The sequence below is a fragment of the Petaurus breviceps genome, unplaced genomic scaffold (genome assembly GCF_028583685.1).
Source record: "Petaurus breviceps papuanus isolate PSGF00001 unplaced genomic scaffold, PetGlider_PUasm1.0 139, whole genome shotgun sequence".
In the NCBI taxonomy this organism is placed as follows: domain Eukaryota; kingdom Metazoa; phylum Chordata; class Mammalia; order Diprotodontia; family Petauridae; genus Petaurus; species Petaurus breviceps.
The window spans coordinates 17,241,247-17,258,697 of NW_027185697.1; the positions used below are offsets into that span (position 1 = coordinate 17,241,247).

The 17,451-nt window shown below is 40.3% G+C and overlaps 1 protein-coding gene across 6 annotated transcripts in view; it reads left to right on the plus strand.

Moving 5' to 3' along the window:
• The window catches only part of PPP2R2A (protein phosphatase 2 regulatory subunit Balpha), a 102,789-nt gene that overhangs the window by 20,216 nt on the left and 65,122 nt on the right, over nt 1-17,451 (plus strand). Inside the window, exon 2 of one of the 6 annotated variants that reach the window (XM_069066969.1) lies at nt 15,191-15,279. The exons of the other annotated variants lie outside the window; for them this stretch is intronic. Coding sequence (XP_068923070.1) covers nt 15,252-15,279 — 28 coding nt within the window. The 5' untranslated portion in view covers nt 15,191-15,251. The remainder of the gene's footprint in view (nt 1-15,190; nt 15,280-17,451) is intronic. 6 annotated transcript variants of the gene reach the window in all.

Consider the following 17,451-nt stretch of genomic DNA (forward strand, 5'->3'; position numbering starts at 1 on the left):
GACAAATCACACGAGGGAATATGCGGGGGGGGGGGGACGGGGGCGGCGCCCGCGCACCCCCCCCCCCCCCCTGGCCTTCCCCCAGATACCAATTTACTGAGTGCTGAAGCCTCATATAATCATGGAGAGCTAGTCTTGGGACTTGAAAATAATTTTTAGGGTTTTATTCAGAAACCTCAGCTCAGTTTAAACATGGGGGGTTAGGACAGGAAGGGGAAAATTATCTAGTTATAACCCATTTTTTCCTGTAATATATCTATTAATTTCTTGCTATTCTTCCTTTAACTTAACCTTCATTCATCTCTTCAGCAAATATTTGTGAGCTCCTGTTTAGTGCCTACCACAGTTTGAAAGAAACCTGGTTGAGATTTGTGAATCCACTGCTGCCAAAGTCACTGCCACCCTCAGGAATCTGGGGTCAGGGAATTGGGAAAGCTAAGGAGGAGGATTAAGAAGGGAAGCTGGAATGTGAAGTGAGATATTCTTGATCATGAAGTCAGAACCAGGATTAGACTCAGGTCTCCTCCCCAGACTGGGGCAGGCCCTCCTTTTGTAAATGAAAACCAGTGTAGGGATTGACATTGGAGGTTCTGAGGTTCGTCTTTTGTTCTTCGATCTTTTTGTCTCTAACTCTTGGTATTCCTCTCTCCCTTCCCCCAGTTCTGATCTTCTAAAAATTTCTTTTGTCAAACATCCTCAGCTATTCTATTTTGTAGCTCACTCCCCAAGGGTTATTCTACTTTACCAGGAGTTCAGGTACTGAGTATGTCAGAAAATGCCTTTTCACTAGCAGCTTCTTGATCTGCTTGGTACCTTTTTCAGCCCCTAATTACGTATTAGTTGTTACAGTAGCAAAATTTGGAGCAGCACCCATACTCCACCCCACCCCCACCCCCTGCCACATACACACATAGTAGGTGCTTAATACATGTCTGAACTGAAAAAAAAATTTTTAAGACCTAATTGATTTCTTTACTTTTCTGCATTTGATAATTTACTTTGGACACTTACAAACTCATAATTGAATAATATTGCAAAGTATATATATTATTGGACTGCCTTTTCTTTTTACTATGCCCTGTTTCTTCACTCCACCCTTGTTCTTTTTTCCTCTGTAGCTGTGGATACGATTTGTATGCTTATATTAGAACCTTTAGCATCTTTGTCACCTAAAGCGTTCTTGGATCATAAGAGGGACTGAAATCACATTCTACCTCAGCTACTAGGAGGTTGTCCAAAGGCCAGCAGGAACAAGAGTGAATCAACCATTCATTTGAAGAGAAGGATTTGTAGTGCCTAGTACTGTTTCTCACTTCTGTGTTACTGTTTTGGGGCAGGGAAATGATGATGCCAGAGATGAATTCCTACCCATAGAGGGGTACAATGGATAGAGCCCTGGGCCTGGAGTCGGGAAGACCTGAGTTCATTTCCTGCCTAAGACACTTATTGGTTGTGTGATTCTGGGCAAGTCACTTAACCTGCCTTTCCTCATCTGTAAATTGAGGATAATAATAGCCCCTATTTCCAGGGTTGTTGTGAGGATCAAATGAGATAATATTTGTAAAGATATTTCCAAGTCTTAAGTGCTATATGAAGGCCCTAATAAAGGAGCCAGAGAAGAAGGGGGATAAAGGGACAGCGAGTGTCTTGTACACAGCATGAACTTGGTTAATATTTGTTAAGTAAACGAATCAGAGCCTTTAAGAGCCCTGAGTTTTCATCGAGATGAGCAGCCATTGACTCTGCCTAGCTCCTGGCTTAAATCCTTCAAACCAGTGCCTATTGAATGGTTACCATACTTCCAAAGACCCATTAATTTACATTTTAAAAGCGCATTCACCCTGGAGTTACCAAATTAAAAGTGATTCTTGGACTTACTGGGTTCAAGACAAGGTTCTAGGAGCTTTGTATTCATTCTACTGGGAGGGAATAATATGTACACAGCTGGGCAAATTTGAAGGAAATTAGGACTGGGATGCCATTGATAGCAGAGGGATCAGAAGAAAACTGATGATTTTATTATTACTACTTCTGAGGCCTGAGGAGGAAACATGTTACCTGCCTCTTGCAGCAATGTCCAATATACAAGGTGTCTCAAAAGTCTTAGTGCAATTTTAAGCTGTTAAAGCTTTTGGAGCACCTTGTATTGGCTGAATAAGTTATTACCAGACATGGCTGATGTGTTTTGTTTAATTGTACTTTACTATAAGGTAGGGATCTGGGGGAGCGGATAAATAGACTCCCAGTCATTTGTAAAAGATAGATAGGGATGTAAACCAAGAAGTTTTTACAAAGGTTTCATGGAAGAGGGGGTAGTGAAGCAGAGACTTGAAGATGGCTGTGGATTCCGAGGTTGAACTGTGAGGGACCCAGGGGAAGGTTCTGTGAACTGGGAGTGGGCCAGGCCTAGTGACTCTGTGTGTGTGTGTGTGTGTGTGTCTGTGTGTGTGTGTTTCTTTTTGATTATCAATTTAATCATCAACAAGCACAAACATGTCAATTTGCAAAGAGAGTCGTATATGAAACTGTGTACTTGGCTATGTACAGTTTTTTGAAGTATGTACTAAGTTTAATCACTACTAATAAGAGCCTGGTTTATTTTGTCTCTTAATTTTTTTTCCAATTTTATTGATAGCTTTTTTCTTTGCTTTGCATCTCACTACTGTGCCTTTTTCTCCCTCCCTTCATAAGTAAATATATAAAGTTGAACAAAACAAATCAAAACATTGGCCATGTTTGACAGCGTTCGTTTCATTATGTCTCCCTAGTCCATCATTACGGTGCTGGGAGGTGGGAAGTAGGTTTCCTCTTCAGTTCCCTGAAATCCATGTCAGTAGGGTGATCAGGGTTACAAATGCTTTCAAAGTTTTCTTTTAAGCCATTGATGTATCTTTTACATTGTTCTCTGGCTTTACTAATTTCACTGTATCAGTTCATACAAATTTGCTCTGCTTTCTCTGAATCCTTCTTTGCCATGCTGTAACAAAAAGGACTGGATTAAAAAAAAAAAGTTATGTGCCCTTCTCTGTCCGACTTCCTTGGGATTTATGCCTAATAGCAGTATTACTGGGTCAAAGAGTAGTTAATAATTTTTGGAATATAATTCCAAATTATTTTCCAGAAAGATTATACCATCACCAAAACCTTTTCAAGTAGGAAAGCAACTTGGCCAGTTTTTTTGTTTGTTTGTTTTAGAATGGTTATTTTAGCAGTTGAATAGAGGATGGATTGGAGGCATGGAGACCAATTAGGAGTCTGTATTAGAGATGAAGAAATACTGACCTAATGTGGCTTTATGAATAGAGAAAGGGAATTGCTAGATCAGATAGTCGAGATAGGATCCACAGTACTTGATAGCTGTTTGAATATATAGAGTAAGAAACAGTAAAGAGTATTGATATTGGGAACATGATTGACTGGAAAGATGGTGGTTCTAGATACATGGGGAAGTTAGGGATAGAGAGACAGGTTTAGGGGGAAAGATACTGAGTTCCGTTTTGAAATTTGAATTTGAGATGAGAGACTTATAGCTCTTAGTTGGTGAGAAACTGGGATTTGAGACAAAGTATGATGCACGTGCAGATTTGGGAGTCTAGTATAGAGAGATGATAAAGTCACCTGGAGAGAGAAGAGCCCCAGGTACACTTAAGGTTAGGGGCAGCACATGCTCGAGAAGAGCATTGTCTTGAAAGTGAAGGGAGTGGTTTCATGTTGGTAGCCATGGGGGGAAGTTACATGATACCTGTATTATATATTTAAAAGAAAAACACAATAGATTTGCAGTTGCATGTGCAATCCCCTTTTTCTCCTATTCTACTTTGCTATGAAAATACTTGTTCTGTTTCTTAAGTTCGGGATAGAAAAAAAGAAAATAAAGGGAGGAAACTGTGATTAGGAATTGCAGAAAGGGAAAGAAGGATGAAAACTGAAAAGCAAAAAGATGGTTGGAAACAGAGGACAGAATTACTCATTCGGGTTAGAACCAGGCTGCAGGGAAGTAAACAGAAACAACGAGTGCAGCCTGCTGGTGTGTCTTTGTTGTTTCTTTTAGTGATTTTGGCTGTGAGAAGCAGGAGGAGAGATTTGGTGAGAGTTGGGAACTATAGTAGGGTCAGTCAAGTGAAGATTTTTAAGAGGATGTATTCTTGCTAGGTGGTGCAGTAGATACAGTGGTGGGCTGGGAGTCAGGAGAATCTGAATTCAAATGCAGTCTCAGACACTTGATAGCTGTGTGACCCTGGGCAAATCACTTCGCCCTGTTTGCCCTTGGTTTCCTCATCTGTAAAATGAGCTGGAAAAAGAAATGGCAAACCAGTCCACTGTCTTTGCCAAGAAAACCTCAGATGGGGTCATGAAGAGTTGGACATGACCGAAGTGATTAAACAACAACAAAAGCCTTGGTTGTGTTTGTTGGGAGAGTGAACCAGTAGAGGAGACATTTAAAGAGGAGGGAGAGAACATGTGGGCGTGTGAAGGGCTGGAAGGAGAAGATGTAGGACCAGCTCTGGAACCCTGCAGGGAATAGGATCTAAGCTAGATCTAGGATAAGATCTAAGGCCCATTTCATAATGGAGTGGAGTGAAGGATGATGAAAAGAGAGGTAGGTGGTAGGTACACTGGGCGTTAAGAAAAAGTTTAAGCTTCTACTGGGCAGTATATTAGTTACTCAGGGGAAATATTTCATCAGTGAAGGCCCAGCTGACACTAAGGTAACCTTGATGACAAATTTATAGTGGACCCAAGCACATTGAAGCACTTGAGAAAGATGGGGGGAGGGAGTAGCTGGCCAATCTTTCTACTTGTATCCTTTGCGAAGCCTGAATGGTAATTGGAGATGGCAAGGGATTGGGTGTAAAGGACAGCTTGTGAACTCACAGAGGAAAGTAAGGCCAGAGCAGGGTGAAGGATAACTTGGGAGAACAGGGAGGGTGTGGAAATGATGGGAGGTCAGGAGGAGGACAAAGAATAGTTTGAGGAGTGAGGTGTCCAAGGAGAGGTGGAAAAACACAGTGTTGAAAAGGTCCCACTACTCGGGGGACCTGGATTCTCACCTGCCCCTGGCTCTTGCTCTTACCTTCTGCTCCCTGGAAAGTCCTGTCACCTCCTGAGAGTTTTATTCCTTCCCCTGGAAAATGAAGGAAAATGTGCTGGAAGTTCTGAGGCCCATTTGACTAAATTTGGGATTCTGTGCAAAGATGGGGGGAGATTGTAGTCAGAAAGGAATTTCAAAAGCTGGGACCTGGGAAGCAGGCCCCTAATAGGGTGATCCAGAGATTGCTTGAACCTTAAAAGGAAGAGAACTCGCTGAGTATTGATGCCATAGAGAGGGTCTGCAGGGGGCACAGAGGGGCATTGGGAAGATGCCTACTCTTCCTCTTGGGGGCGCTAAGTTTCTGTGAGTACAAAAAGGTGAGTGATGGTTAATTAATCGGTCAGCAGGTATTTCTTAATTGCCATTTGCTAGATAATCCAGAAGCACACAGGAACAGTCCCTGTCTGCAAGGAGCTCCCATTCTTTTAGAGGAACAACCTTACACTTACAAGCACCTTGCAATGGGGAGTGGGCCTGGGATTTCATTGATGTAGGGAAACCTTCCTGAGGAGCAAACTCCTACTCGCCTCTGCAACTTAAAAAGTTGTGCCAGGTTGCTGAGAGTGAAAAAAACCTGCCCCTGGGTGTCCTAAAGCCTGGAGATGTCCGAGGTGGTTCTGAGCCAAGGTTTTCTGCTTGGAGGCCAGCTCTCTGGCCTCGAACTGTACCCTACTGCCTCTTGGAGAGAATGATAGGGAATTTGAGGGGTGGGGGAAGTGGTGCACTGGCAGTTGGAAAAGCAAAGTCTGTTAATAGGAGAAATTCTAAGGGCAGAAAGGAAGGAGGGAGGGGAGCAAAGTAAAATGGGGCTGGATGATCTTAGAGCTGGAAAAGACAAGGAAGAAAGTATTGACTGACTGGTCACAGACCTCGGTTTGAAGACTGCCTTTGGAACAGAATGGCAGCACTTTCGCTGGCAGCTCCATCACTGGGTGCTTTCAGTCTCCTTGTGTGTAAAATGCGGGGGGGAGGGGGTGACCGGGTGCACTCTGACTCCATTGCCCTGGAGAAGCCAGTGCTTCTGCTGCTAGGCTTAAGCTCCTACTGGAAGACTGTTGATTTTCCTCATCCGTGTTACCATACAACAGCAGCTGCATCAGATGAGTTGTAAAAGAGTAACAGTTGTAAGTTCCTTAATTGAACTATTCCATAAGCATCTTTCTGTAGGTGTCTAAGTGTGTAAAGCTATAAATACAATTTGTAGAAATCTTATAAACCATTTTTTGGGTGATTTCTCGAACTGTGATCTGCTTCTTTGGTATTGCCTTGCTTATTTCTGATTATGAGTGTGGCTTTAACATTTCTTTCAGTGACTTCCTCTTCTTCATCATTGCCAAAAAAATGCAATGGGCCTCAGCAAGAGAGATGCCCAGAGAATGCTTTTGAGAGCCTGCAGGTTTGGGCAGGGTTTGGAGAAGAGAACATGAAGAATAAGGTTGCCAAGGCAGGCTGGGACAAGTGGGGGAATATTAGACTACAGAAAGGTTAACATTGCATTCAAGACCGTAGGGAGGATTTTTGAGCAGGGAAATGATGTCATTTTGCCTGTGTTCAGAGCCACTTCCAGTGACAAGGGACCGTGATGGTTGTTAGCTCTCATTATGGACTGATCTTGCTTTTTTTTTCTTTCCCTTTAACCAAGTAGATTAGGGCTTAATTTTTCCGGTTGACAGCCCTTCAGGTATTTGAGGACATTGGTCATCCTCAGTCTCTTCTTATTGGCAAATACTTAAGTTCTTTCAGCTGATTCTTATGAGGCATGATTGAGTCCCCTTCCTAGTATCAGAATGTGTCCTTCTGGGATACATGCCCCTTTTCCAGGTGGTGCCCAGAACTGACTGCTACCCTAAGTGTGGTCAGACTAGCAGAATATATTGGACACTATTCTTCTGAAGTTGCATTAGGTTTTTTTGGTGTGTTGTTGCACTATTGGTATATTGAGCTTTTGAGCAGGAAAGTATTCTGGTTCTTTCTATACAAATTGCTATTAAGTTAGCTTTCTCCCATCTTCTGCTTGTTCAGGTGACTGAAAAAAAGAAGTGAATGCCATATTTAAAATTAACAGGAATAAATGTCCATTTTGTTGGTTTGGGACTTTTTAAAATCTGCTAACATCATTTTGAGAGATTTCATGATGTGGTAGGAAGAACACTTGATTTCAAGGCAGGAAAAATCTGAGTTCAAATTCTGCCATTGGTAATTACCAGCTCTATGACCATGGTGGGCAAATCACCAAAGTACTTTTGTAGTGGCTGGCAATTACTTTGAATGATTCAGTCATCTGTTGTATTAACATCTTTTCCTGCTTTGTCATTGACACATATGATAAATATTGCCTCTGTAAAATGTTGCTAAAATTATTGACTAGGGTGAGAACCCAAGGTGTTGACTAGAGTGAAATATAATAAATATACCCTCTAAAGTGTTGCTAAAGTCCTTGACTAAGGTGAGACCTAAGGCCTGACCCTATAGCATTTTCAGTGAAGATCTCTCCATTAAACATCATATGATTACAGCTGGAAGGATCTTTAGAGATTATCTAATACAATCTCTCTGTTTTGCAACTGAAGAAACTGAGGGCCAGAGAGTTTACTTAGCCAAAGTTACTCAGCTAGTGTCTGGTCGATGGACTTGGACCAGCAGATGTTTTTGTTCTGGACACATGCAGGGACCTTCAGGTATAGATTCTTCTTCTGCCAGTGTTGGTCAGCACCTGGCCTTGGAAAACTGCCAGGGACTCTGAGGGGTGAAGGGACTGGCCCTTGGTCAGTATGTGCTTCCTGAATGCATCGCAGCCAGTTAAAACACCAAATTATCTTATTGTTAGCCTTGTACTTCATTGTTCTTATCCAAAGGCTATGACAAGAAACTTTGTCCAAAGCCTTGCTGAAATTAAGATTCACTTGTCCTAAGTGTTTCCTTTACCATCACGTCTGATAGCTGTAATCAGAAAAAGTATGTGACTTTTTTAGTGAATCTGCACTGAATGCAGTGACACATGGGAGCGGAGGTTTTCTGGAAAGGATGGCCTGCATGAGGCAGCCACCCATCGGGATATAGGGCCCATGGGGAGGAGGAGAATATAGTATTTGAAACTTGATTTTTAGTACAATGAGTGGTCTGGTCTTTTTCCTGTAGACCATGATGATAATGGTAATACCTCACATGGAGTACTTTAAGGTTTGCAAAATGCGTTTTATACATTTTCTCATTTGATCCCCATGATAAGCCCTGAAAGAGCTAGGTGCAGTTAATTGTCCTTGTTTTTCCCTGTGAGGAAATGGAAACTACAAGGGGGAAGGGAAGGGAATAAGCATTTATGTAGGGGTATTCCAGGCACTGTGCTAAGTGCTTTACAGATTTATCATTTGATCTTCACAACAACTCTGTGAGGTAAGTTGTATTAGTGTCCTCATTTTACAGTTGAAGAAACTGAGGCAAATGGAGATTAAGTAACCTACCTGGAGTCAGCCAGCTAGGAAGTATCAGGCTAGATTTGAACTCTGATCCTCCTGACTCCAGACCCAGTGCTCTAGGCACTGTGGAGTGCTCTAATTGCCTCTGGTCAGCTTCCAAGAGGTTCAGTAACTTTCCCAAGGCTATAAACTCCTAAGTGTCTGAGGAGGAATTGAACTCAGGCCTTCTTGATTCCAGTAGCCACTGAGTAGCCATGCTCCGTAATGGCATGCTAGTGAAAGAAAACTGATATTAGGCCTTAGTTAAACTGTCACATTTTGAGAGTTTCAAGTTTTACAAAGTGCATTGTTTAGTTCTCAATGTTGTGGATTTTCTTTGCTTATATTTTGCAAAATGTGATCCTCTTTATATCTGGTGACATCTATGTGAGATTACTATAGGAAAAAGTTGTTAGAAGTGCATTATTTCGGTATTAGCTCTAACTCTTAATGAAGAGATAAAATGAACCATGTTATTTAGTGCTGAGTTGATATTATATGTTAGGACATATGAACTAGATGTTATCTGTCTAATCAGTTGCTTATTTTTTAGATTTTTTTTTCAAATAAATTAGAAATCCTTCATAGCTTTCTGATTTGTTAGGAAACAAGCCTCATTCAAATTATATTTGTGACTTTCAAGTGCCTTTCTTTCCAGCTACCCAGTGTTTCTCTTGTCTCCCCTTTCATGGTCTCCCCCATTCATTTCTGGTTCCCTTTTCACCTTCTCTCTTTCACGACCTTCTTTCCCTGTGATGGCAGGTAAGAATACTTTTGCCACTGTTTCTTTAGGATAGCCTTGAAGTTATACCTCAGTCACCTCTTAGTCTATAGGTAAAAAGAGTTTTAAATAAGATCTTAAAATTGTATCCTGATAAAAGAGTTATTTTCTAGTTTTTTTGTATCCTGATAAAAGAGTTATTTTCTAGTTTTTGTTTATAGTTTTTTTTTTTAAAGCAATTGGGGTTAAGTGACTTGCCCAAGGTTACATAGCCAGTTTTCTGTGAGTGGGTGTTAAGTATCTGAGGCCGGAACCTATCCCCAGTCCTCCTGACTCTGGGGCCAGCGCTCTTACTCACTGCCCACCTAGCTGCCCCTTGTTTATAGTTTTAAGATGTGTGAATAAGCCATTACCCAAGTTCTGTTATTTACATAGTGAAATATTCTGATACTGTACCTTCATAATAGATCAGCGTTTATAACTACTTGCTTTTTGGTGTTATTCCATCTTTGGAGATTCTGACTATCTTGTCTGCAGTGGTTTTTCCATAAATAGCTCAGTGTTGCTTTAGCACAGTAGCCAGAGTGAAAAGCAAGCCTTTAAAAGACCAAGCTATAACTTAGGTTCTTTATATTTATGGCACCTGCATCAAGACCTGAATTTCATACCTTCAGGGCACAATAAAAATAGACTGAGTGAAACTGTATAGTACTAAATTGTCCAATTAAAGGACTGATACTTAAATGAGAAAACTTTTTTTAAAATTAGTGTTGGATAACTAGAGTAATTCAGTTTTGCATTGTGACGTGTTATAATGAAATCTTTATAGGATGCAGTTTGTCTTTTCTGGGTTGGTTAGAAGAGGAATTAAAGTTTATATTTGTTACTTTTACTGTGTTAGTGTATACTGTTTATCATAACTTAGAAGTCGTTGGATCTTGTACGGCTTTGCATTTATTAAATGTCAAGAACTTATTTTTCATTCTGAAGAATAAGAAAAATGAAAATTCTTTGAAATTAAAAGTAGTGGGGCAGCTAGGTGGTACAGTGAATAGAGGACCTGAATTCAAATGTGGCTTCAGACATTTGACACACTTACTAGCAATGTGACCTTGGGCAAGTCACATAACCCCAATTGCCTTGCCTTCCCCCCTCCAAAAAAAGAAAAGGGAAATTAAAAGTAGTTTTAAAATTTAGACACTGATAATATGGTAAAGTAGATAGAATACTGAGCTTGGAATCAGGAACTCATCCTTATATGAGTTCAAATACTGCCTCAGTTACTAATTGTGTGACCCTGGACAAGTCACTTAACCCTGTTTGCCTCAGTTTCCTCATCTGTAAAATGATCTAGAAAATGAAATGGCAAACCACTTCTTTGCCAAGAAAACCCAAAATAGAATCAGCAAGAGTAGGACACAATGGAGATGACTCAGTAACAATAACAGCAATGCAAAACCAAAAAAAAATGTGTGCATAAAAATATTTTCTCTGCAAATTGGATATTAGATTCCAACCTTTAAGCCTCTTCAGATGTGTGGAGGCTTTCTGTAAGTAATCTCTGTAAAAATGGAGAAGAATTTGACCACAGTCAATGCCAGGAGTACGTACCTGTGCTGAGATAGAATATTCATTTTTTCTTTTTTTTTTTTTTGGAAGAAGAAACTTTTTGAAATGTGATGCACAAGTCTCCAAAAAGAATTTTACAGAAACCCTGCTTTAAAATGGAAAATGGTAGTCTAAAGACTTTAAAGAAACATTGGGGTGCAGCCTTTTTATTTTACATATGGATGTAAAGTGAGGCCTAGGGAGTAGAAGGGGTATTTAAGGACAGGGCCTTAGATTTCCACTTGTGTTTGTCTTAAAATAAAATAGTTATGTTTTAGGGAAATGTGTTTAGTAACTATAAAAATAAATACGAACTAAGGTGGAAACATAGCAGAAAATAAATGTTGATCATAGGGGAGTTACCTCATAAAACTAAGAATTGAAGTTAAAGGCCTTTGACAAAACCAACAAAGCTTTTGACTGATTGAACTAGGGCTTTGAATCTGGACATCACAGAGCCCATATTCATAGAATTTCATCATTGTGAGGTGACATCGAAGTCTTTAAAAAGTGGCAAACTCATGTGAGGTGAGGGAGGAGTTGAACATCTCATGAGCCCTACCCAGGAGGGGGTCACAGCACTGTTGGTGACTATGAATTTGCTGGCGTAGTTCTGAATCGCAAAATACAGGACTCTCCATATGGAAGATAGAAGCAGAACGCTTATTCACACACCAGAAAGTGGAATCCCAACACTAGAAAGCCACATCCATCATAATAACAAAGAAGTTAATACACCTTATTACTGCAGGAAGCAAAGCCATCCCACAGCCTTCCCACAAACAAACTCTCCCAGTACAAAGCTGTCTTCTTGCCTGAATCCTCTTCCTCCACCCTAACTGCTGACTCCCATCTTCCTCTGGGCTCTACTCCACCCTTCCTCCCCATCAGGTCAGCAAACTCCTCTCACCACAGACTCCCTGTGATTCTATTCAGCCTATTAAGGGGCAGGGAAGATCTTCCAATTCCCATTGCCATTACTGGGACAGATTTAGGGATCATTGTCCCACATTAGCACTGGTTCCAGTGCTGGTAGAGACTAAGAAGGAGCTAGGTCTAGCTAGTGTGGCCTCATTGATATGCACAGAGAACCTTCTTATACCAGTTACAGGATGAGCTAGATCTGAAATGCAGTCAGGCAAGAGAGATTGCCCCCTCACTGATGGCAAGCAGGGTGTTCCAAGTCACCATTAAAACAAGGCAACTTGCCAAGATTAAAAGTCATGAAGGTTGGACCCAGTGAGGGCAAAGAGGAAACAGAACAATCAGTTTTTAAAGCTAATATGGTTTTTTTTCCTTAAAGAATTAACTAAAAAATTTAATAGAAACTAAGTAAATTAGCAGGATTATAAAATCTATAAAATCATCAACCTTTTATGTATATTACCCATCAGAATTTCATTCAAAAATACTAAAGAATATATAAAATACGGGGCAGCTAGGTGGCACAGTGAATAGAGCACGGGCCCTGAAGTCAGGAGAACCTGAGTTCAAATGCGGCTTCAGACATTTAACACAGTTACTAGTTGTGTGGCTTTGGGCAGGTCACTTAACCCCAGTTGCCTTCCAAAAAAAAAAAAAAAGAAAAAAAAAAAAAATTGAAAATCTGCTTGCCAGGAAAAAAAAAAGAACAATAATAAAAAAAAAAAAAAAAAAAAAAAAAACCCACCACTCTTTACAAAAATAAAGGAAGACATCATTTTAAAGGTAAAGTCACAAAGAGAAAACACTTCTGATTGAGGTGAAAAAGAGAGCTTGTCTGAAGACATTGATGTGGACACACTGACTAATTTTAATTTTTAAAAGACATTGAGAACGTGGAGGCAAGGTCAGATTGTCAGGGATGAATACAAAAGTAGGACATACTCATGAAGAAATTTCTAAAATTGTAGGTTCCCCATACACTTAGTAAAGCCCAATGGCTTCCTGTATCTGCCAGAATCCCATAGAAAATCCTCTGGTTAGTATTTAAAGCCCTTTACAATGTTTCTCCTTTGTCCCTTTCTTATCTTCTTACACTTGACTCCCTTCCATCACTATGATCCAGCAAGAATTATGATCCAGCAACAGTCAGCCTGATTATTATTGTTCCTGGAATTCAGCATTAAATGTTCTGATTCCATGCCTTTTCGTTCTCTGTTCCCCAGACCTGAAATGTTCTTCCTTCTCACCACTCAGCTTCCCTGGCCTTTGTCAAAATTCAGCTTAAATCTCACCCTTTGCAAGAGGCTTTTCTTGGTCCTCCCTCCTCTACTAGCTCTCCTTTATACTGTAAATATGTCATTTGTACTGTAATTAACTATATTCATGGTTGTTGACATGTTATTTCTCCTGTTCAGATGTGATTTCCTTGAAATCAGGGGCCTTTTTTTCTTTTGTATTTCTAACTCTTGACACAGCGCCTGGCACACATACAATTGTTGTTTGTTCAGTTTAGTCTTGTCTGTCTCTTTGTGACCCCATTTGGGGTTTTCTTGGCAGATAGTGTAGTGGTTTGCCATTCCTTCTCTAGCTCGTTTTACAGGTGAGGAAACTGAAGCAAACAGGTTTGAGGGACTTGAGCGCAGGGTCACACAACTACTAAGTGTTTGAGGCTAGATTTGAACTCAGGAAGAGGAATGACTCCTGTCCCAGTACTCTAGCCACTATGCCACTAAACACTTAAAAGCTTATTGATAAGGGGTTGTAGGTGAACTCTAACTGGCATTAATTGATGAACCATTGATTATTAGCTGTCTTTGAAAGATGATTGTGTATTGTGGTGGTATTGCAGGATTGGATAAAAGTAATGTTCCAATTTTTCATTAAAAAGAGAATGGAATGTAGAGACTTGAGGCCTGGCCCGTAAGGGTGACTTTGAGTCTTGATTTGTCCTGCCTTAGACTTAATTCATAAGGATGGCTATTGAACATATGGAAAAATAATCCTTGATCACAGAGAGCCAGCAGGACTTCATTAAGAATAAGTCCTGCTAGTTTATTCTTACCTTCCTTTTTAGATAGGGCTGCTATACTGGTACTGTAAAGTGACCAAGAAATACATCTTCCACCGGAGAGGTGGTGCTTCTTGTACTAATGAGGGAGGCCCCCTGACCCCCACCCTGGCAGATCACTCTCAGTGTTGTGTTTGGTTTTGGAAACTACGTTTTTAAAAGGACATTGATAAGCTGGAGCATGTCCAGAGCAGAAAAACCCATATTGAAGGAACTTAGGTCCATGCCATGTAGGGATCTTTGGTTGAAGGAAGCTAGGCTTGTTAGCTCAGAGATTGGGAAAAGATAAGCACAGAAGGGGATAGGATTGTTATCTCCAAGGCTTTGAAGAACTGTCATGTGTCAAAGTGGAAAGCTTTGGTTTGCTTAGCCCTAAAAACAAAACCAGTAGCAGTGGGTGGAAGTTACAAAGCATGGAATTTAGGAGTCAGGAAAACCTGTATAATTTCAGCTGTCTAGATGAGGAATGGGGTCTGGCTCCCCTGAAAGTCTTCAGTCAAAGGCTGGATGATCATTTGAAGGTTATGGTATAGAAGGGATTTTTGCTTGGCTATGGGCTTATTAGATGACCTCTGAAGTCCCTGTTCTGCTCCAAAATACTGTGATTTTTCTAAAAAAAAAAAATTGTTGTGATTGGCATATTTTCTTATCGCTTTCATTTATGAATCTGTCCTTTCCCAGCCAAGTGAATTATCCTTGTTAGGGGAAAAAATAAACATTTTAGTGCAACTGCAGTGCTCCAACCCATGATCCCCTCCCTGCCTTTCCAGTTGGACTAGGTGATCTCCAGAGTCCTGGCAGTAAAGGCAGGTGTGTATTCTATCCTAGTGAGTCCAGTTTATCCCTTTCCCTCTTGTAACATCCTGATAATAGAATTCACATTTGTGTAGTGCTTTCTAGTTTTTCAAAGAGCTTTCCTTCTTTTGGAAATTAGGTGAAATGTTGCCATCTTCTTTTTTCAGATGGTAAAACTAAGGCTCAGAAAACTTGAATGACTTGCCCACGATAGTTTTTCTAGTAAGTAGTAATACCAGGTCCCAACCATGAATTTCACATGCCAAGGCCAACATTCTGTGCACTCTGCTGGGCTTATGGAGTGCATCAGGTAAGTAATGGTCTGCCTTTTCCCAGATTGGACTACTCTGAAAGAAGCTACAGGAGGCCAGAGTGTACTAGGTGTGTGGGGCGGTGGGGCAGGAGGGTGATTAAGTATAGCTCTTATATTGTAATTTTAGACTATTGTAAAATATTTCATTTATATTTCTGGGATTTTAAAATAAATCAGTTTTCTGAGATGCTACCTTTCTTCTACATCCTGTCAGGTAGCTCCTGCTGTTGGTTCATAGGGTGTTGTGTTATGTACTGCCATGCTCAGCAGAAAGGATGCCCTTCGGTTTAGCTCTCCAATCAGGTCTGTACTTACATGGCTCATTACTTGTGATAGACCAGAGGTGGAGGGAGGGGGAGTGTTTGATGTGAGCTCTTTAAAAATAAGAGATTTATAGAACACTGTATTTAAAAACTGGTGTCTCCTTGGTAATGTCACCGCGAGATCCATCCATAGCCTAAGCCTTCATAGCAGTGAGCAGAAAACAAGCTAGAGCTGGATAGCAGCAGCAAGGCCATTTAGCTACTGGACTCCAGCTTTTTTCTGTTCCTAGGAATTGTTGGACTTTTTTCTTCACATTGTTTATACTGAATTCTAAATTAGGTTATCTGGCAGGCTATAAAGAGATCACCAGGAAGCACAACCTCAAGTCCTTGAGGTTGGGTGTTGGGCTTTTTTTTTGTTTGTTTTTGTTTTTTGTGATTCTGCTCCATTTGTGTTCAGTGGTGTTTTAGAAAACAGGTTTGGTCTTGTTCACATTTTTCTTTGGGGTTGGGATCTTTGTTTCTGTTCATTAAAGTTGAAACAAAGACTGGGTGACAGCTGATCAGGTGTGTTGCAATGGAAATTCTATTGGGGATACATATGTTGAACCAGATGACCCCTGGAGTCTCCTCCAGCTTGGAGAGTCTATGAAATAGGTTTGACTTGGTGGGTCGATGAAGGAAATTTGGTGTGGTTCTTTACAATTCTTAATTTACAGTGTGATAGGGATAAAACCTGTGCTTTGTACTTAGACTTCAGCAAAAGACATTTCTAAGTGCCAAGTGCATAGTTACATAGTTGGTGAGTTTAGGGCCCCAGTCATTACTTACTGATTTTACAAGTAAGGTTTTGACTGGAGAGTGTGAGTGCCCCCTAAGGTACTAGGTTTAAAAAGTCAAACTACAAGTAAATGACTTGATAACATTGTTTTGGTTTCTTAGAATTCTCAGAGCACAATTGGTTAGTGACTAACTAATTTTCCAAAAACTTATTTCAGTGTATTTGTATGCTGGTTGATTGAGGGCATATTAAATTTATGAAAATATTTTAAATTCTGCAATCATTTTTGTTCAATTTTACATGCTTATATGGTTATTTAATATTAATCTTACTGTAAAATAAGTGGAGAGTGACACTAGATCTCTTAAGCCTGTGATATTAATAAAACTGGTGTCATGCCCTGAGAAGGTGATCTGGACCAGGAAAGATGTTTTGTTGTTTTAAAACAATAGAACCGAAGTACTATGAATAGGAAGAGGAATTTCCTAGCATATTTATTATATTATTTCTTAGTTTAGAAGATTATTATTAGGACAGATAGTTAAATGACAAATTTCTATAAACTTAAAACCAGTCAGAATCAGGTTCTGTTTACAGTGTTTGGATTGCTTTAGGGTCTTGGAAGGCATAGTGCTGTGGCGGAAACTTCCTGATGGTATGTATCATCCTGAGCAAGACAAGATTCTCTGAACCACATTTTCCTCATCTATAGAAGGAGAGTAGTTAAACCTAATTGTCATAGATAGTTTCTGGTTCAAATAAGATCACACACACACAGAGTCTGTCTCTCTCTCTCACACACACACACACACACACACACACACGTCATTTGATGATAGGACTGTAGAATTAAGAGCCTTGTAGATCTGAGCCAAGGCCTTGGGAGTGGAATCACAAATTAATGTTTCTGTTTAGGTAAAAGCAAATGGTTTAATTTAGCTAGAGTGAAAGGGGAAAGGTTTTGGACAGTATTTATAGACTCTGATTACTGCAAAGCATTTCACAGCCTCATACCTTTCTTTGTGTGCTGGGTAACAGTTGAGGTTAGATAAGTTTAGGTGTGCATTTCATTGTATTAAGAACTGGTCAAATATTGGATTGTAACTTGGGGTGTTTCCAAGGATTTCTAATTTGCCTTGTGCTGTTGAACATTTTTTTTTTTGAGGGGGGAAGGCAAGGCAATAGGAGTTAAGTGACTTGCCCAAGGTCACACAGCTATGTCAAGTATGTCAAGTGTCTTGAGGCCAGATTTGAACTAAGGTCCTCCTGACTCCAGGGCTGGTGCTCTATTCACTGTGCCACCTAGCTGCCCTGCTGTTGAACATTTTGTCATTAATTTGGATAACTGCATAAGTGGCATAATGATCACATGTGCTGATGATGGCAAAACCTTGGAGAAGGAGAGAGCTAACACATTCAAAAAGTGTCAGG